Below are 14,667 nucleotides of genomic sequence, written 5' to 3' on the forward strand. Positions count from 1 at the left end.
TATTTGCGTGGAGACACATAACTAATAATGTAAGGGCATAGAAAAAGCAGAGAAGTAGACTATGGGAACAAGATATTTAACATTTAAAAGATATTTAACATTTTAAAAAAAAATTGAGAAATAAACTGATATAGTAGCATTATTGTATTATACAAACAGGAGAAAAGTACAGAAAGTACATACTCATTTGGAAACAGCAACTCCCTCCTGATACACAAATCACAAGAGAAGCTAGACATTTCAGATTGGCTAGCAAAAAACACAAACAGTATCTGGGCAAATCTTATACGCTCAAACCATTGAAAAGGGAATAACTAGTTTATCTGCCTTTTTTATTGTTAAACTTCATTATACAAATTTACAACAGAAGACAAAGACACAAATTCCTTTATACACTTTTCCACAGGAACAGTACAAACTATTTCCATCTTTTCTTTAAGACGTCATAGCACTGCTGTCATATTCATATTATATCAGATTGTGCAAAAGATCCACCTTTAAAATAATTCAGTGAAAAGACATTAATAAGACAAACAACCAAATCACAAATAAAAAAGCAAGCACACATATACGCAGTTCCGTTATTGAAGTTCTAAAAATTAAATGATAATATAATCCTCTCTTGTGTGCTTGTCAGTTGTGGGAAAATAAAATAAATAAAACTAAAGGCAGTAAAAAAGAAAGGATGGTTAGAAGATAAAGGTACTATACAGAATGCAGTGTACAAGAGCGTAAAAATGGATCAAAATCAGTTAAATGAAGTAATGAACTGAATGACATTTAAAACAATACAGAGAAATAAAAAGAAAAGCACATATTAATGTATGTGTGTGTATGTATACATATTAGCAACCAGGGGTCAGTATTCACTTAAATCAGGGATGGGCAATTTCGGTCCTAGAGGGCCACTTTCCTGCTTAGTTTACCTCCAACCCTGATAAAAAAACAAAAAACGATTCGCTTGTTCAGGTGTGTTTGATAAGGGTTGGAGTTAAACTCTCCAGGACCAAAGTTGCCCATTCCTGATTTACAGGCTCTGATTTCAAGTAGTAAAATGTGCAATTCTGCATTTCACCGAGTGAAAAGTACTCACATTTTCACAAACAGCGCTCAAAAAAATCATAAACACATATATAAGACATTAAAGGTGAATCTGCTGTTCTAAATACTGTGTATAAAAGACAGGTGAGTCTATTTTCTGCTGGGTAAAAAATCAGCAGGAACATTTTCACACACAACAGGGCGATTCAATCCACTTAAAAAAACAACAACCCTGTAATAACTGCAGGAGTGAAGAAATAGGGAGCTTTTAAAAGGTTACATTTTTATATTAAATGTGATTTTTTTTGAAGAAACAATGATTTGATCTGTTTTTTTGTAGCTGTCTGTGAACTGAATAAATGATGATGCCATAATGACTTTGAAATCTTTGAAAGGTGATTGGCTGATACCGTGTTTGGTTATATATGATTGGCTGCTGGAGTTAGAATGGAGGGGAACATTAGAACCCTGGCCTGCATGAAGGACAGGTCAGGGAGAAGAGAGATGACCTTTGCTGCTTCCTTGCTTATCTTTTCATCTTTTTCTGGCCTCCTGTCAAACACACACAAAAAAGAGCATTTTCTCAGAGATTGACCTTTCTAGCCCTCTAGCTGTAAAGTAACCATGTAGTTGCGCTCAACATGTTACGGCATGCTAAGAGTATGCATATGTCTCACCTGGCTGTTGTTGTGGTTTTCTCCATAGACTCCATGAGTTTTGTAAATGCATCTGCAATGCTGCGACCAGTGGTGTTCTCAATTTTAGCTGTAGTCAGTTCATATATCTCTGGATCAACACCTAAATAAACAGGAATATTTAAAAAAACAAAAAGGACACATATGCACATACACATTCACAGTTATCATTTTGTTTAAAATGCTTAAAACTTACAGTTCATTATACCATCAGTAACGACAATGAAGCTACATAAACAGGATCTCAGAAACAGTAGAATTTTTTTTTATTATTAAATATAAAGTTCATGCGAGAGACTATCACTTTCTTAGTAAGACTTTCCCATACACATAGAAGCAAAACACTATCAAAAGTGCATTAGATTAAAGGCAGAAAAACAGAGATACTCACACTGGCAGAGACTGTAAGCAAGTCCAGAGAGAGGAAATCAGGGACAGAACACTAGAGTACGAACAAATGCTAAAGACGACAAGCTTCCCTAAAAAGTTGATTTTGAAATTACAGACACAAGGAAAAAGGAAGAAAAGAAGGTTTCACAGCAAGCCAGTCACTTAACGGAGATGAACCCTTTCTGTTCTGACCTGGTAGTGGAGTGTCATTTTCACTATCTGAGCTACATTCATCCACAGCCCCAAAATAGTCCAAATTTAGCACTGAGATTCCACCATCTTGTGCTTTACATGAGAGCCACAGCAATGACAACAAGACATGGAGGGTTAGTGTGTTGTTAGTAGCTCAGGATATTCACAATATATCAACATAAGTATATACAGTATATTACTGTTCAAAAGATTGGGGTCTTTATGGAAAGAAATGAATACTTTTATTCAGCAAGGATGTATTAAATTGATCAACAGTGACAGTGAAGCTTTTTATTTCAAATAAATGCTGTTCTTTTAAACTTTCTATTCATGAAAGAATTTTTAAAAAAGTATGGTTTCCACAAAAATATTGAGCATGAACAACTGTCTTCAATATTGATAATAATAAGAAATGTTACTTAAGCAGCAAATAAGAATATTAGAAAGATTTCTGAAGGATCATGTGACAATAAAGACTGGAGTAATGCTAAATTCAGCTTTGTCATCACAGGAATAAATGACATTTTAATATAGAAATTGTTATTTTAAGTGTTATTAATTTGCTTAATATTACAGTTTTTACTGACTTTGATATTTGAAATAAATTCTGAATTTGACAGCAAATCTTACAGACCCAATCTTTTGAATGGTACAGTGTACATGTATAAGAGCAAGAAAAGGAAAAGGCAGTTCAGCACCAGAAAACTTTATTAGGAGTGACAAAGCAGGAAAAGATTAGAACGGAGATGAAAGCAAGAGATGAACTGTCGTATAATATATTTATTGACAGATTTAATAACCATTTGGTTCAACATAACTGGAAAAAATGACTATCCAGATAAAGAGCTCAAGGTCGACAATTTTGGTTAAAGAAATTTTCTTCATACAATTTAAGTTTGACATTTGTGACATAATGCTGATTATCACTGAAAATAATTGACTTATCCCTCAATATAAAAAAGCTAAAATATCAAGGCAATTGCAATTGAAGGAAGCCTTAAAATACAGTTTTAAAAAGAACAAAATATAGCCACAAAATGTAAAAACATTTAGCTTTTTTCAACAAAAATTAAATAAGGGATGAGTTGAAATTATTTTCTGTGGTAATCAACTGTAACTGTCAACATTATGCCGCAAATTCTGTTGCATGAATCCAGAGCATTCCCTTAAGATTGAGAAGCAGCGGTATATCACAGTTTGCAGGTTAAGTTGGTCAAAAAAGTGCATTAATGAATGTTTCACTGCTAGCCACAGTGGGTTTTTAGACAGTAAGTAAAGAAGGAAAAACTGAATTATACATTAACATAGACTGTATAACAGAAATCACCACCTATTTAAAGGAGCTGTATGTAAGAACTGTATTTCAATTAATCATAAAATGGCCCTGATATGTCACTAGACATTAAGAAATCATGTTAATTTCAAATACTTATATCACTGACAACAGTAGTCCGGCCAGGATATTGTCATTTAAAAAGTGAAGTTGCAGCCCTCAACTGATGTTGATGTTGTCATGTTGTGTTTTGGCCTGAAGCGCCACCCTCCACCTATCTGCCAATCACGAAGTCAGTAGTGTTTCAGCATCCGGGTTGCCAGCTCAGCTCTAGTTACCACAGCTGCAGCTACAAACGTTCCTGCTGGATCCTGCAGCCTATCTGGCAACCTCGAGTCAGGGGGAGGGGGAGGGGATACACCGCTCTACAGTAATTTGAAAGTGATTGCAGTACCAGTTTTGGCCACAATCTTACATACGGCTCCTTTAAACCTTCACAATTTTAAAACAGCCTCTCAGTAAGTTGTAGCATCTGTATGCAAATCTTTGAAAATGTGGTGGTGTTTCCTCTTTAATTTTAGCCAAGGCGTGCTATACAATGGCTTCAAGTAAGCACCAGCAGTAAGGTCAGCTATTCCAAAAAAGATCTCTTTTTTAGTCAAACCTGAGACAGTAGCTGGTGCATAGGGACTAAATTGGTTGTACTTTTGACAACACAACTGAGAACGTATTTAATATTGGGTAAAGTTCTCTTTATCTCAAGTCTTGCATATAATGGCAAGGTAATAAACAACTGCATATGAAGCTGCATACTTATAATCTGAGGTAGTACACTTCAGCCTATGTGTGTATATGAGTGTGGACAACATAGTGACATGGACTTTCAGATGCAGAACAAGAGAGGAGATAGGCAAGATGTAAACACAAACTAATATATAAAAGGGAATCTAAGATGAACTGATTTGTATCTTTGCTGACTGAATAGCGTTTCGCTTTTGAGCAGAAGAAGAAAGACAAACAACTGGTAGAAAAAGAAAAGAGTTTCCTGTTCTTTGGATCATAAATAGAATTTGGACGGTTACTTCTCAAATTGTTCTGCTAATGCTAGTTTAGTGTTCAATCAACACTGATAAAACAAACATACAGGAGAGAAACTTTTCTAAGTGGTGTGTGAATTGTGAAGGAAACAGGAAGTTTGAAAAATGGAGAGAGGAGTGTGGTGAGAGAGAAAGGAAGTGCTGAGACAGGGATGATAAGCGAGGTAGCATCAGGAGTAGGATTTCTGCCGTGAGTGGCGAGTAGCTTTTTCTTGAACTCTAGAGAAGGAGGCACGGCGAAAAGACGTACCGTCAATACTAATGGTCAAAGAGGACGCCACCTGCAGCACAACAAATGTAGTTTAGCAAGCATACAAAGTAGCGGTTGCACAGGGTAGTCGACTTTAATACTCTGCCAAGACGCTCTGAGCTTGATATCGACTAGTCGCTGATCATGGCCTAGAGAGGGCGCAACAGCAACGCTCCGTTTCCAACAGTAAAAATGACAAATAAATGCATACTCCGAGAGCACTCTCCACAAGATATATTTGATTATACCATCTGGATGCTCAAAATTGATCAGGTGAATACACATTTTAAACAGCTTATTGTACACGTAAGTTAATCGCCATTCTAAACTAATGTGCTGCTGCATTATAAAACGCACACACTGTCAGTAGCCTATTGCTCGCATATCTCATGCAGATCACGTGCACACAGAAACATTCAGTAGCGCAGAAATGTATTGTCAGCACTGTTCTGTGATTTATCAATAAAATAGCTTAGAAACTGAAAAGTTCTAGCATATGTTTCTTAGTAACTAAAACCCACAGCTTCACTATTAGTAGAGAGATGCTGCCAGGTAGAATTAATTCACAAGCAATCGCTCTCTCACTAATGCATTTATATAAATGTAATCTTTACTGTGCTACTTTATCTGTATCTGATTTAGAACGAGCAAAAATCTGTTAGAAATATAACGACCCAAAGACAAAAGAAATGATAAAAATAAGCTGCTATGTAGGAGCGCTGTGTCATATGCCATAGCTGAGCACAAGGCAACCCGTGTTCGAGACTCGAGGTTAAGGCTTATTTGATCATTAATGACGTCATCAGCGACTAGTCGATGTCGACTCGAATTTAATCACATAAATGTTGACTTAAAAAACCAAAGTCGTTCAACCCTTAATACAAAGTACTTACAATCAACTTTTAATAGTGACAGAATGTCCAAGAATTTCAGAAAGAAGATTAGATCATTAATATATCTGTATCTTTATATCTAGATAACTAATATCTATGTGCATGTCTGCGCTTCTCACCTGAGTGCATAGAATATTTCCACTCTCCACAGAAGCAGAAGGGGAAAGTGCAGGGGAGGCTGGAGATTTTTGAGACTCTTTGGTGGGTTCCAGCATTCCCTGAGAAGAAGGGACAGATGTTTGGTGAAAACAAAAATCACAAAAAAGAATGATACACACTAATGTATCATTTAGTTAATTTCATTTAAACTTTCTATTAATAAAACAAACAGTTTTTCATTAAAACATTAAGCAGCACAACTATTAATGAGAAATGCTTCATGATCAGCAAATCAGCATATTTAGAATGATTTCTGAAGGATCATGTGACTGAATGACGCTGAAAATTCAGCTTTGCCATCACAGGAATAAATTACATTTTAAAATATGTTAACATAGAGAACAGTTATTGTAAACTGTAATAATATTTCACAATATTATGTTTTTGGGGTTTAGGACTTCACTCACCAGTCCAGCAGCAAACATAGGCACGATCACTGGCTGCTGCTTGTCTCCAGTGAACAACTATTAGAGGAATAAGAAAAAAAATCAATCATGTCAAATCATTAAAAAGAAAGGAATAGTAAACAAACAAGTTAGTACTAATTAGTCACAACTAAACCCTGTGACTGTCTGTTTATCTGTGTTTACCGACTAGAAATATACTTCACATGAGAGAGAAACCAGCTATAATCAACAATACTGGATGTCTATGAGGTATGTGCTTTCAAGAACTCACAATATTCCTGATTCCTAAGCAATCCAGAAGAATTCTGTTACTATGGGAACCTGCCCACTTGAACTTAAGGCCATGACTGCTGTGGATCTCCTGAAGGTGGCACCACAAGGCCAATGAATTCCTGCAGAAATAAAAATGAACCAAGACCTTTATACCCCCCAGAGTTATTTTTCAGGAACTAGTCGAACCAAACACACAGGATATATTTAAACACTAGACATGGAGCTCCTATTAACAGAAGCCGCCTCAGGGTAAAAAATACAGATCAAGTTTAAAATAAGAAATAAAGTCACATTGTTAAATATATTAAGTCACAATTACAACAAATAAAGTCACAATTGTGAGATATAAAGACTTGTTTTCTACAGTGAGGATAGGTTTTCATAATAGCAAGTCCAAATATGCGACTATATTCTGGAAATAAGTGCAAAAAAAATCTTAGAAGCTTGTAGTCAAGAAGAGACTCTTACTCCTGTGCCAAAGAGCTGCTCGGATCCCTTTGCTCCTGAGGATCCTGAGCCTGCAGGAATTTGTGGAGGGGCAGGACCTCAGTGACCCCGCTGACCTCAGGATGGACGTCTAAAGGGAAGGCGGTTCTGAAGACATGCTGTAATTTGCAGCAGAACTCAGCCTGTGAGATGAAATGAGATTTGCATGCAATTTTATGGTTTAAAATCCATTAATCGAACTGCAATTCATTTGAACAAAAATGGATTGCATGAATAGTGATTAACATGTAAATGACTCACAGTGCTACCCTGGAGGTCACCACTAGAGGGCGCTGTTGAAGTCTCAACATCTTGTTCTCCTTTACCCAGGTAAGTAGTCTGTTCCTCCCCAAATGTGGCCCATGAATCCTGATCCTCTTTTGTGCCTTCATTAGGTCCAAATGCAGTCCAGTTGTCTTGCAACTCCTCTACTCCTCCAAATGGAGCTGCACTAAAGTCGGCAAAACTGTCACTGGGAGGCAACTCAGAACAAAAAGCTCCTTCATCGCACACTGCTTCCTCAGCCAGCTCATCGTCCTCCTTGAAGTCCTTCAGGGTGTCTGTGTCACCAAACTCATCATCCGTGGAGCACCTGGACAATGCTGTGACAAATTCAGGAAATCCTTCATGTGTTATAGATTCAGTCTGGCTGAAGTCCGAGAAACCCTGAGATGCATCTCTGAAATCGCCAAAATCCTTGCTGGCCGTGGGGTCTGTAGGTAACTCAATGTTGTCCTCTTCTTCCCCCTCTGCGTTTGCAAACGATCCATGAATTTCCCTTGTATCTCCACTTATCTGTGTGTCAGAGATTAGATATACATCCATGGAGGGGGCCGTCTCTGCTTCGGCTATGTCATCACAGTCCACAGACCCGTCCTGTTGACAACAAACAACAAAGTTCTCCATTTGTTTATGCTCGCCTTCAGGTTCTTGTGCATCTCTACAACTAAACAACTGGGAGTCCCCACATAGCTCCAGTCTCACTTCCGTCTCTCCAGGTTCAGATGCTTCTTTATGGGATGAGTGATTGTTTGAATCAGTCACGTTGTCCGTTTTTTTGATCGACTGGTTTCCGTCTAACACATCAGCTCCATTGACGTCCAGTCCAGAGTGTACTTCAGTGTCTGTGCTTTGTAAGCAGGTGGAAAGAGCTCTGTCCAGCTCTGAATTTGCACAAGACTCAGTGTATCCATTACTAAGGATGTGTCCATCGCTTGAGCTGCTGATTCGGACATCAGGAAGTATCGAGGGAGAATTCTGACCATGTTCAGCAGAGAGCGTCCTCTGATCGAAGGATGCCAAATTTGTGACCATCTCAGATAATTCCTTTTCTGTTTTCTCGACACTGCTAATTGATTCTCCTACCATTTTTCTCTCGTTAGCCCACCCACTCTTTTCTGATACAGCGACATTATGTATAGATTTGATGTACAGGTCAGGTGGAGATTCCTCCAGCGCGTTTGATTGGTTGAATGTTGTGGGCGTGTCGATGTCTGAGAAGCTGAAACTGGAAGACACTCCTCCGCCATCAAAACCCCCGAACTCACCAAACTCACCAAACCCATCCTCCTCTTCTTCCTCTCCAGCCTCGTCCAGTGGAGGGGGAGAGGAAGAGTACAGACGGATGACATCAGGCTCCATGGTCCCCTTGCGCCACCTGCGGCCACATGCACACACACCCCTTGAGAAAAAAAGAGAGATAAGACAAAGACAATTATAGAAAACTTGAAAAAAAATTATTATCATTATTGGTCAAGAACAAAATTCCCTTTCATTCAGCAAAAAAATTATATAATAACACCGACTGATAACACTTTAGCCGAAACAATCACCTCTTTTGATTAGCATAGACACGTATCTTATTAGATATTATTATTAGACGTTTTATACACGTCTGCACCATGAAATGCTAAAAGCAAATAATACAACAGCCAAATTCACTAGCACCAGCAGTAAGTTTCTGATATTGTGGATTTTGAAATGTATATTTATTCTATATTTTTTATATTTGAATTTAAACAAAAACATTTAAATTTCAAATTATTTGAACTGTATCAGCTCTCTTTGTTTAGCAAAATATTCCTCCTCTGAATTTACTACATATTTAATACTTATAATAGTTCTACATCTAGGGCACAGTTTAAAGAAAGCTGCAAAGAGTAAACACTTCTTAGCTTGTGCACAAGCACCAAAATGACCTGCAATTATTGACTAGGATCAAAAGATCGGACAGGTCTCACATGGTGGTTAAAGTAAAAACAGCTACTAATATTTAACTATTTGTCTACAGATTCATTACCCTGGTGTAGAGTATAACAGTGGTGCAATAAGGAAAATCAATAATAGTGGAAACATGCAAATTCACTTTTCACTAGTTTTAGTAGGTTTATGTTTCTTGATTCTAGTTTCTGACAACATACAATACCATTCTAGCTATGTTTCCATCCAAAGATGCGACTGTAACTTATGCACAAAATGGGAATATCGCATAAAACATTTGCGAATAAGGCAGCGTTTCCATCTATGAGTCGAAGAGAACAAAATCATCACTTCCTGATTAATTGGCACTAAATATAATTCACACCAGGAAAGTCCGCTAGTTCACTTGCTTTGGTCCGGACCAAATACAATGTTGATTTTTTGTTTTTGTTTGGTCTCCCCCTTACAAACCAACATTTGTAAACAAAACCACACGTGTGCTAAGGTCATCATTCATTGGACAGAAATTCGAACCATACCAGAGTTCCTTTGAAACTGGTCCGAGACCACCTCTTCAACTGGGTCTCGGTACGGTTGTTTGGTCTGCACCCAAATGTGCGATTGCTGTATTCACACCTGCCTAAAAGATCCGCACCAAGGGGGGAAACGAACTTGAGTTTGATTCAATCGAACCAAACAAGACAGGTATGAACACACAAAAGTAGGAGAAGCCACTGTTCATAAACTTTTTCGTATATAATAAATGACTTGCGTCTCAGAGCGTGCAGACGAAAACAATAAACGCATTTCCGAGGAAGATGACTGCTGTTTGGGAACGCAATCGTGTAAGACAGTTCTGGAAGGTAATTATACAGAACCACTTTGACACCAGACTTTACTCAGGCATTTCAGAAAACAGCATTTCAGATGCTGCTGGTTAGTCCAGTTATGCCATGACATGATTTTTTTTTTTAAATGTGCATAAAGGAATTTATACAGTAAATGTGCTTCCATTGTAGTTTATGCGCATATTTTCTTATTGGATAAAATGTTTTATCCGACTTATAGCACATGTTTTTATGTGCACTTTTTGAATTTATGCGCATCTTGGTGTTTCCATCCAGCAGTTTTTTATGCAATATCCCAATATGCGCACTTAAATAAGTGGGTGGAAACATAGTTTATGATTCCATCCAGTCAAGGATTTCAGCCTTTTTTGGACTTTTGACCTGATTTTAGAACACATATTGTAGCGTCTGTCATGCGAAGCAATGTTTCTCCTTGAGTTTGTTGTGTTCAGAACAACTTGTTGTGAATGGTAATGTGTGATCCTCAGTCGTAATGTAGTAGTGTATGATGCCCAGCAACCATTTACAAAGTTGGCAAGTGTATGATGCCTAATGTCATGTGATCTATTCCAGCCTTTACTGATGTACTTACTTAGCATTGAAAAAATTATTTCAAAATTGTGATGGGAATGGGTTTTAAATAAATTCTTAAACATTACGGGAAAAAGTGATTGAAATTACTATAGTGAATGAATTTTTTTCCTATTTATGAAATAAATTATTCTTTGTGAGTATACTGCCTAAAAAACGTTTCCTCTGCGGTCGCCCTACAGGTTGGAAGCGGAATTGTCCATTACCGCTGTCGTAAATAATTTAGCCTACCGCATCCTACGCGCACGCTCACTGTTTATCCAGCACCGGCTTTGGAATCAACAATGTAACGCTTGCCGTAAAGCAAGTAAAATTTGTAGTTTTCTTATGTCTCATTAGAACTACAGAAACGCGACCCCATCTGGCAATCTTACATAGCGTGGATTTACCAGATAAAGGACCGCAAAGCAGTGGCATAAGTGCCTTTCACCCTGTCACGACTTGATTAACCACTGAAATGATTTTGTAAACATTATTTGAAGGTAAAAAATCCTACTTAGTGTTGCTTTAAAAATCCTTGAAAGAAAAAAAAAAGGCATTGGGACCCTGTAATAGATTGAAACTCTTATACTCTGAATAATCTTTTTAAAAATCCTTATTTTTAGCATAAACATTTAATGTTTCTGTTCCAAACAAGCATAGACTGGTTAATCTCTGTATGACCACCTCAGCAGTCTTTCCAGTTTGATCATGGGGGTAGAAAATACCCCCAAACTGGTTTTGTGGAATGTGCTGGACATGACTATCCTAGTTATTTTCCATTAAAAAAATAATAATAATAAAATGGTGGATTGGGCTAAATCTGATTTTTAGGCAGTAGATGCATGGAGTTTTTGTCCCTCAGTGTTTGGACTCCAGCTCGGAGTCTGTGCTGTTTATCTCAGAGCACAAAGGAAGTGGATTGGGTTCCCTCATCAGTTTACACTCCCTTCAAAGAGGACATATCAGCGTTTACACAGTGCACAGTGTGCGTGTGTATGTGAGCGTGTCTGCTTGCCTGAGGCAAACAAAATACTCCAGTATGTGGGCTAGTATTCAAAATATTTCAAATTATATTGGCCCAAACTCACATCAGTGTACTTTTGTGCTTCTGTAACTGACTTCTATAGGGAAATTTCCAGACAGTGATTTCTGACAGCTAGTGACAGCTTCTGTTCAGTATACGTGTGGGTAAGAGTGCACTTTAAACTTTAAACCCTTTAAACACACACAAAAGCCACAGTATATGCTACAGTTCAAAGGTTTGTGTTCAGTAAGATTTTTTGGGGGAAGGGGGATAAATTAATACTTTCATTCAGCAAGGATGAATTAAACTAATCAAAAGTGACGGTTAAAGACATTTATAATGTTCTAAAATATAAATAATTACTTCTATTTATCAAAGAGACCTAAACAATATATATCATGGTTTCCACAACAATATTAATAATAATTATTATAATGAATAAATATTAATAAAAATATTATTATATCTGAAGGATGATTCCTGATAGATCATGTAACACTGAAGAATAGAGTAATGGCTGCTAAAAATTATTTAAATTATACTCAGTATTAAATTACTACATTTTGAAATATATTAAAATAGAAAACTAGCATTTTAAATTGTAGAACTATTTCACAAATTCCGTTTTACTGCATTTTGATCAAACAAAATGCAGTCTTGGTCTTGGAGAGCATAAAACACAATTAAACCGACCCCTAATGTTTGAACGGTAGTGTATATGTGTCACATGTAGGTCTTGTTTAGTTTCATTATCTTTTGTTATATGTTATATGTTTCTCTAAGTGTTCATTAAAGGTTCTTTTTATTGTTCTGCATCACACATCTCTTTATTGTATTTGCTATACACTAAATGTGACCGTATGTAGGCTACTGTGTGACCTAATTTAGTTTTTTCCTCCAGTCAGAATCAGATTACTAACAGTGTCCATTAGATCATCATGCCTCATCCATGGGATGCTGACTTTAAAGGTTTTGGCTCACATAACTTTGTCATTGGAATGATGTAAAGCAGGAAAAAAAAAGGAGTTGCCAGCTGAGCTCTCACCTCATTAATAGTTTGAAACGCTAATCATGTTTGTGTTTTAGGGATCACTCAAACGTAATCGAAGGCATTGCATTAATATTGATACATCATTAATATCAATGCTTGGTCTCTGAGAGGCTAATGTTCTACAAGTGTTATTTTGAAGTTCTTTTGAGTTATCAACTGTCAGCTGATTATAGTTTTGTGTAGATCTACTAGCTGTGAAAAATAGTGCCGATTTTAACAACTTGACAGAACAGCTTCTATTTTCACATTGGAGACTGCTGTGTAGTGTTAAGATCCGTCTTCACGGAAATCATTAGAATAGCCAAAGCCATGTATTAAGGTTATCCACATACTTTTAACCATATAATGTAGTATTGTGCCATACGTCTCAAATACGTTTCTGAAATTACATCTATAATTACACTGTTGACCCAACTGTTACCCAATAAACCTATACCACCAAACCTGTCCCTAACCTTACCCGTATCCCACCTTGACAGCAGCAAATGTGTTTTGGGTTGCAATTTATTTTGTGCACTTACACTTGCCTGTACTTACAGTGTACTTACCTAAGAAAGTACTGGGTAATATAAGGTAACTACATGGATTAAGGTTAGGTTTAGGGGTAGGTGTTCACAACATGAACGCAATAAATGCCATGTATTCAACTTTTTTTTTGACGCAAGTACATAGTAGTTAAAGACACTTTATATAAAGAAAAAACGAAATATGGATGTGAAGGCAAATTAGGCCATGGATAAATGGCTGTTTATAAATATAATGCCAATGAAAAGCCTCCTGTCTAATGCAACAGAGCAGACAATGGACATAATACAAACATCTAGATACCACGATAATGCAAATCAGGTGGCCCTCATGCTTCATAAATAGAAACAGAGATAAACAGGCAGATATTGTGTATGGCTTTCAAAATTGCATAGGTTAGCCTATAGCCTATAATAAAGACTGTTTTCTTTTTCTTAAGTGGAATACAAAATGAGCTGTTAATCGGATTACAAAAATAATTAAACAAAAATGAATAAGCAATTTTGATGTAAAAGTAAAGATGACAGCCACAGTCACTACTTGCTTTCATTGCATCTTTTCTTCATACAATGGCAGTGAAGGACTGCGACTAACATTCTGCCTAACATCTTTTGTGTTCCATGATGAGAAAAAAATGTCATACAGGTTTGACACAACATGAAGGTGAGAAAATAGATCAAATATACCTTTAATTTGCACCTCGACAAGAGGAAGTATTTTGCACGAGCTGTCAACGTCTGTTTTGGTATTATGACACGAGACGGCTGTCATTAGCCGGTGTGGTTCCTAATCCACTCAACACCTTAGAACAACATATCTCAGGACAAAGCTGTAACACTAATGGAAAAATGTGTACTGCCATAGACGAGGTCACAAAATTGGTCATTAGACGCTACTGTCGTGATATCTAAGTGGTTTGACAACAATGAATGCAGCAAATTCTTCTTACCTTCACCTATACGCTATGGATGATCATGCCGGACATTCAACCTGTTCAGCGAGAGGACAAGTTTCGTCTCGTCTTGTCTTGTCTTGTCTAGGTAAAGTTAAACCGGTTCTCACTGCCAGTTTCTGCGCTCATCCGGAGTTCCGTGTCCAACAATACGCAACCGGAGACCCGGGGACCTTTATTATCATTCTGCCAGATCACAAACAGTGATCTACTTCCCCCTGTCGGTACGGAGCAGAGACACGACACGAAACAACAACGAATACAGATAGATGGAGTAAAAAACATTCTTATAATAGAATACAGAAACATAGCCGTAAATCATAGCTGCCTGGACTCAAA

At 37.2% G+C, this 14,667-nt stretch overlaps 1 protein-coding gene across 1 annotated transcript; it reads right to left on the bottom strand.

Moving 5' to 3' along the window:
- Positions 1 to 315: 315 nt before the first annotated feature.
- Positions 316 to 14,544, bottom strand: aftphb (aftiphilin b). Its single transcript, XM_084097700.1, has 9 exons — positions 14,326 to 14,544; positions 7,418 to 8,837; positions 7,139 to 7,299; positions 6,669 to 6,789; positions 6,398 to 6,454; positions 5,951 to 6,049; positions 4,939 to 4,969; positions 1,719 to 1,839; positions 316 to 1,593 (listed from the first exon to the last, which is right to left on the bottom strand). The coding sequence occupies exons 2-9, from the start codon at positions 8,795 to 8,797 to the stop codon at positions 1,461 to 1,463; spliced, it is 2,103 nt and encodes a 700-aa protein (XP_083953826.1). The 5' UTR covers positions 8,798 to 8,837; positions 14,326 to 14,544; the 3' UTR covers positions 316 to 1,460.
- Positions 14,545 to 14,667: the final 123 nt, after the last annotated feature.

Source organism: Abramis brama (assembly GCF_963993115.1).
Source record: "Abramis brama genome assembly, chromosome: 21".
Taxonomy (NCBI): Eukaryota; Metazoa; Chordata; class Actinopteri; order Cypriniformes; family Leuciscidae; genus Abramis; species Abramis brama.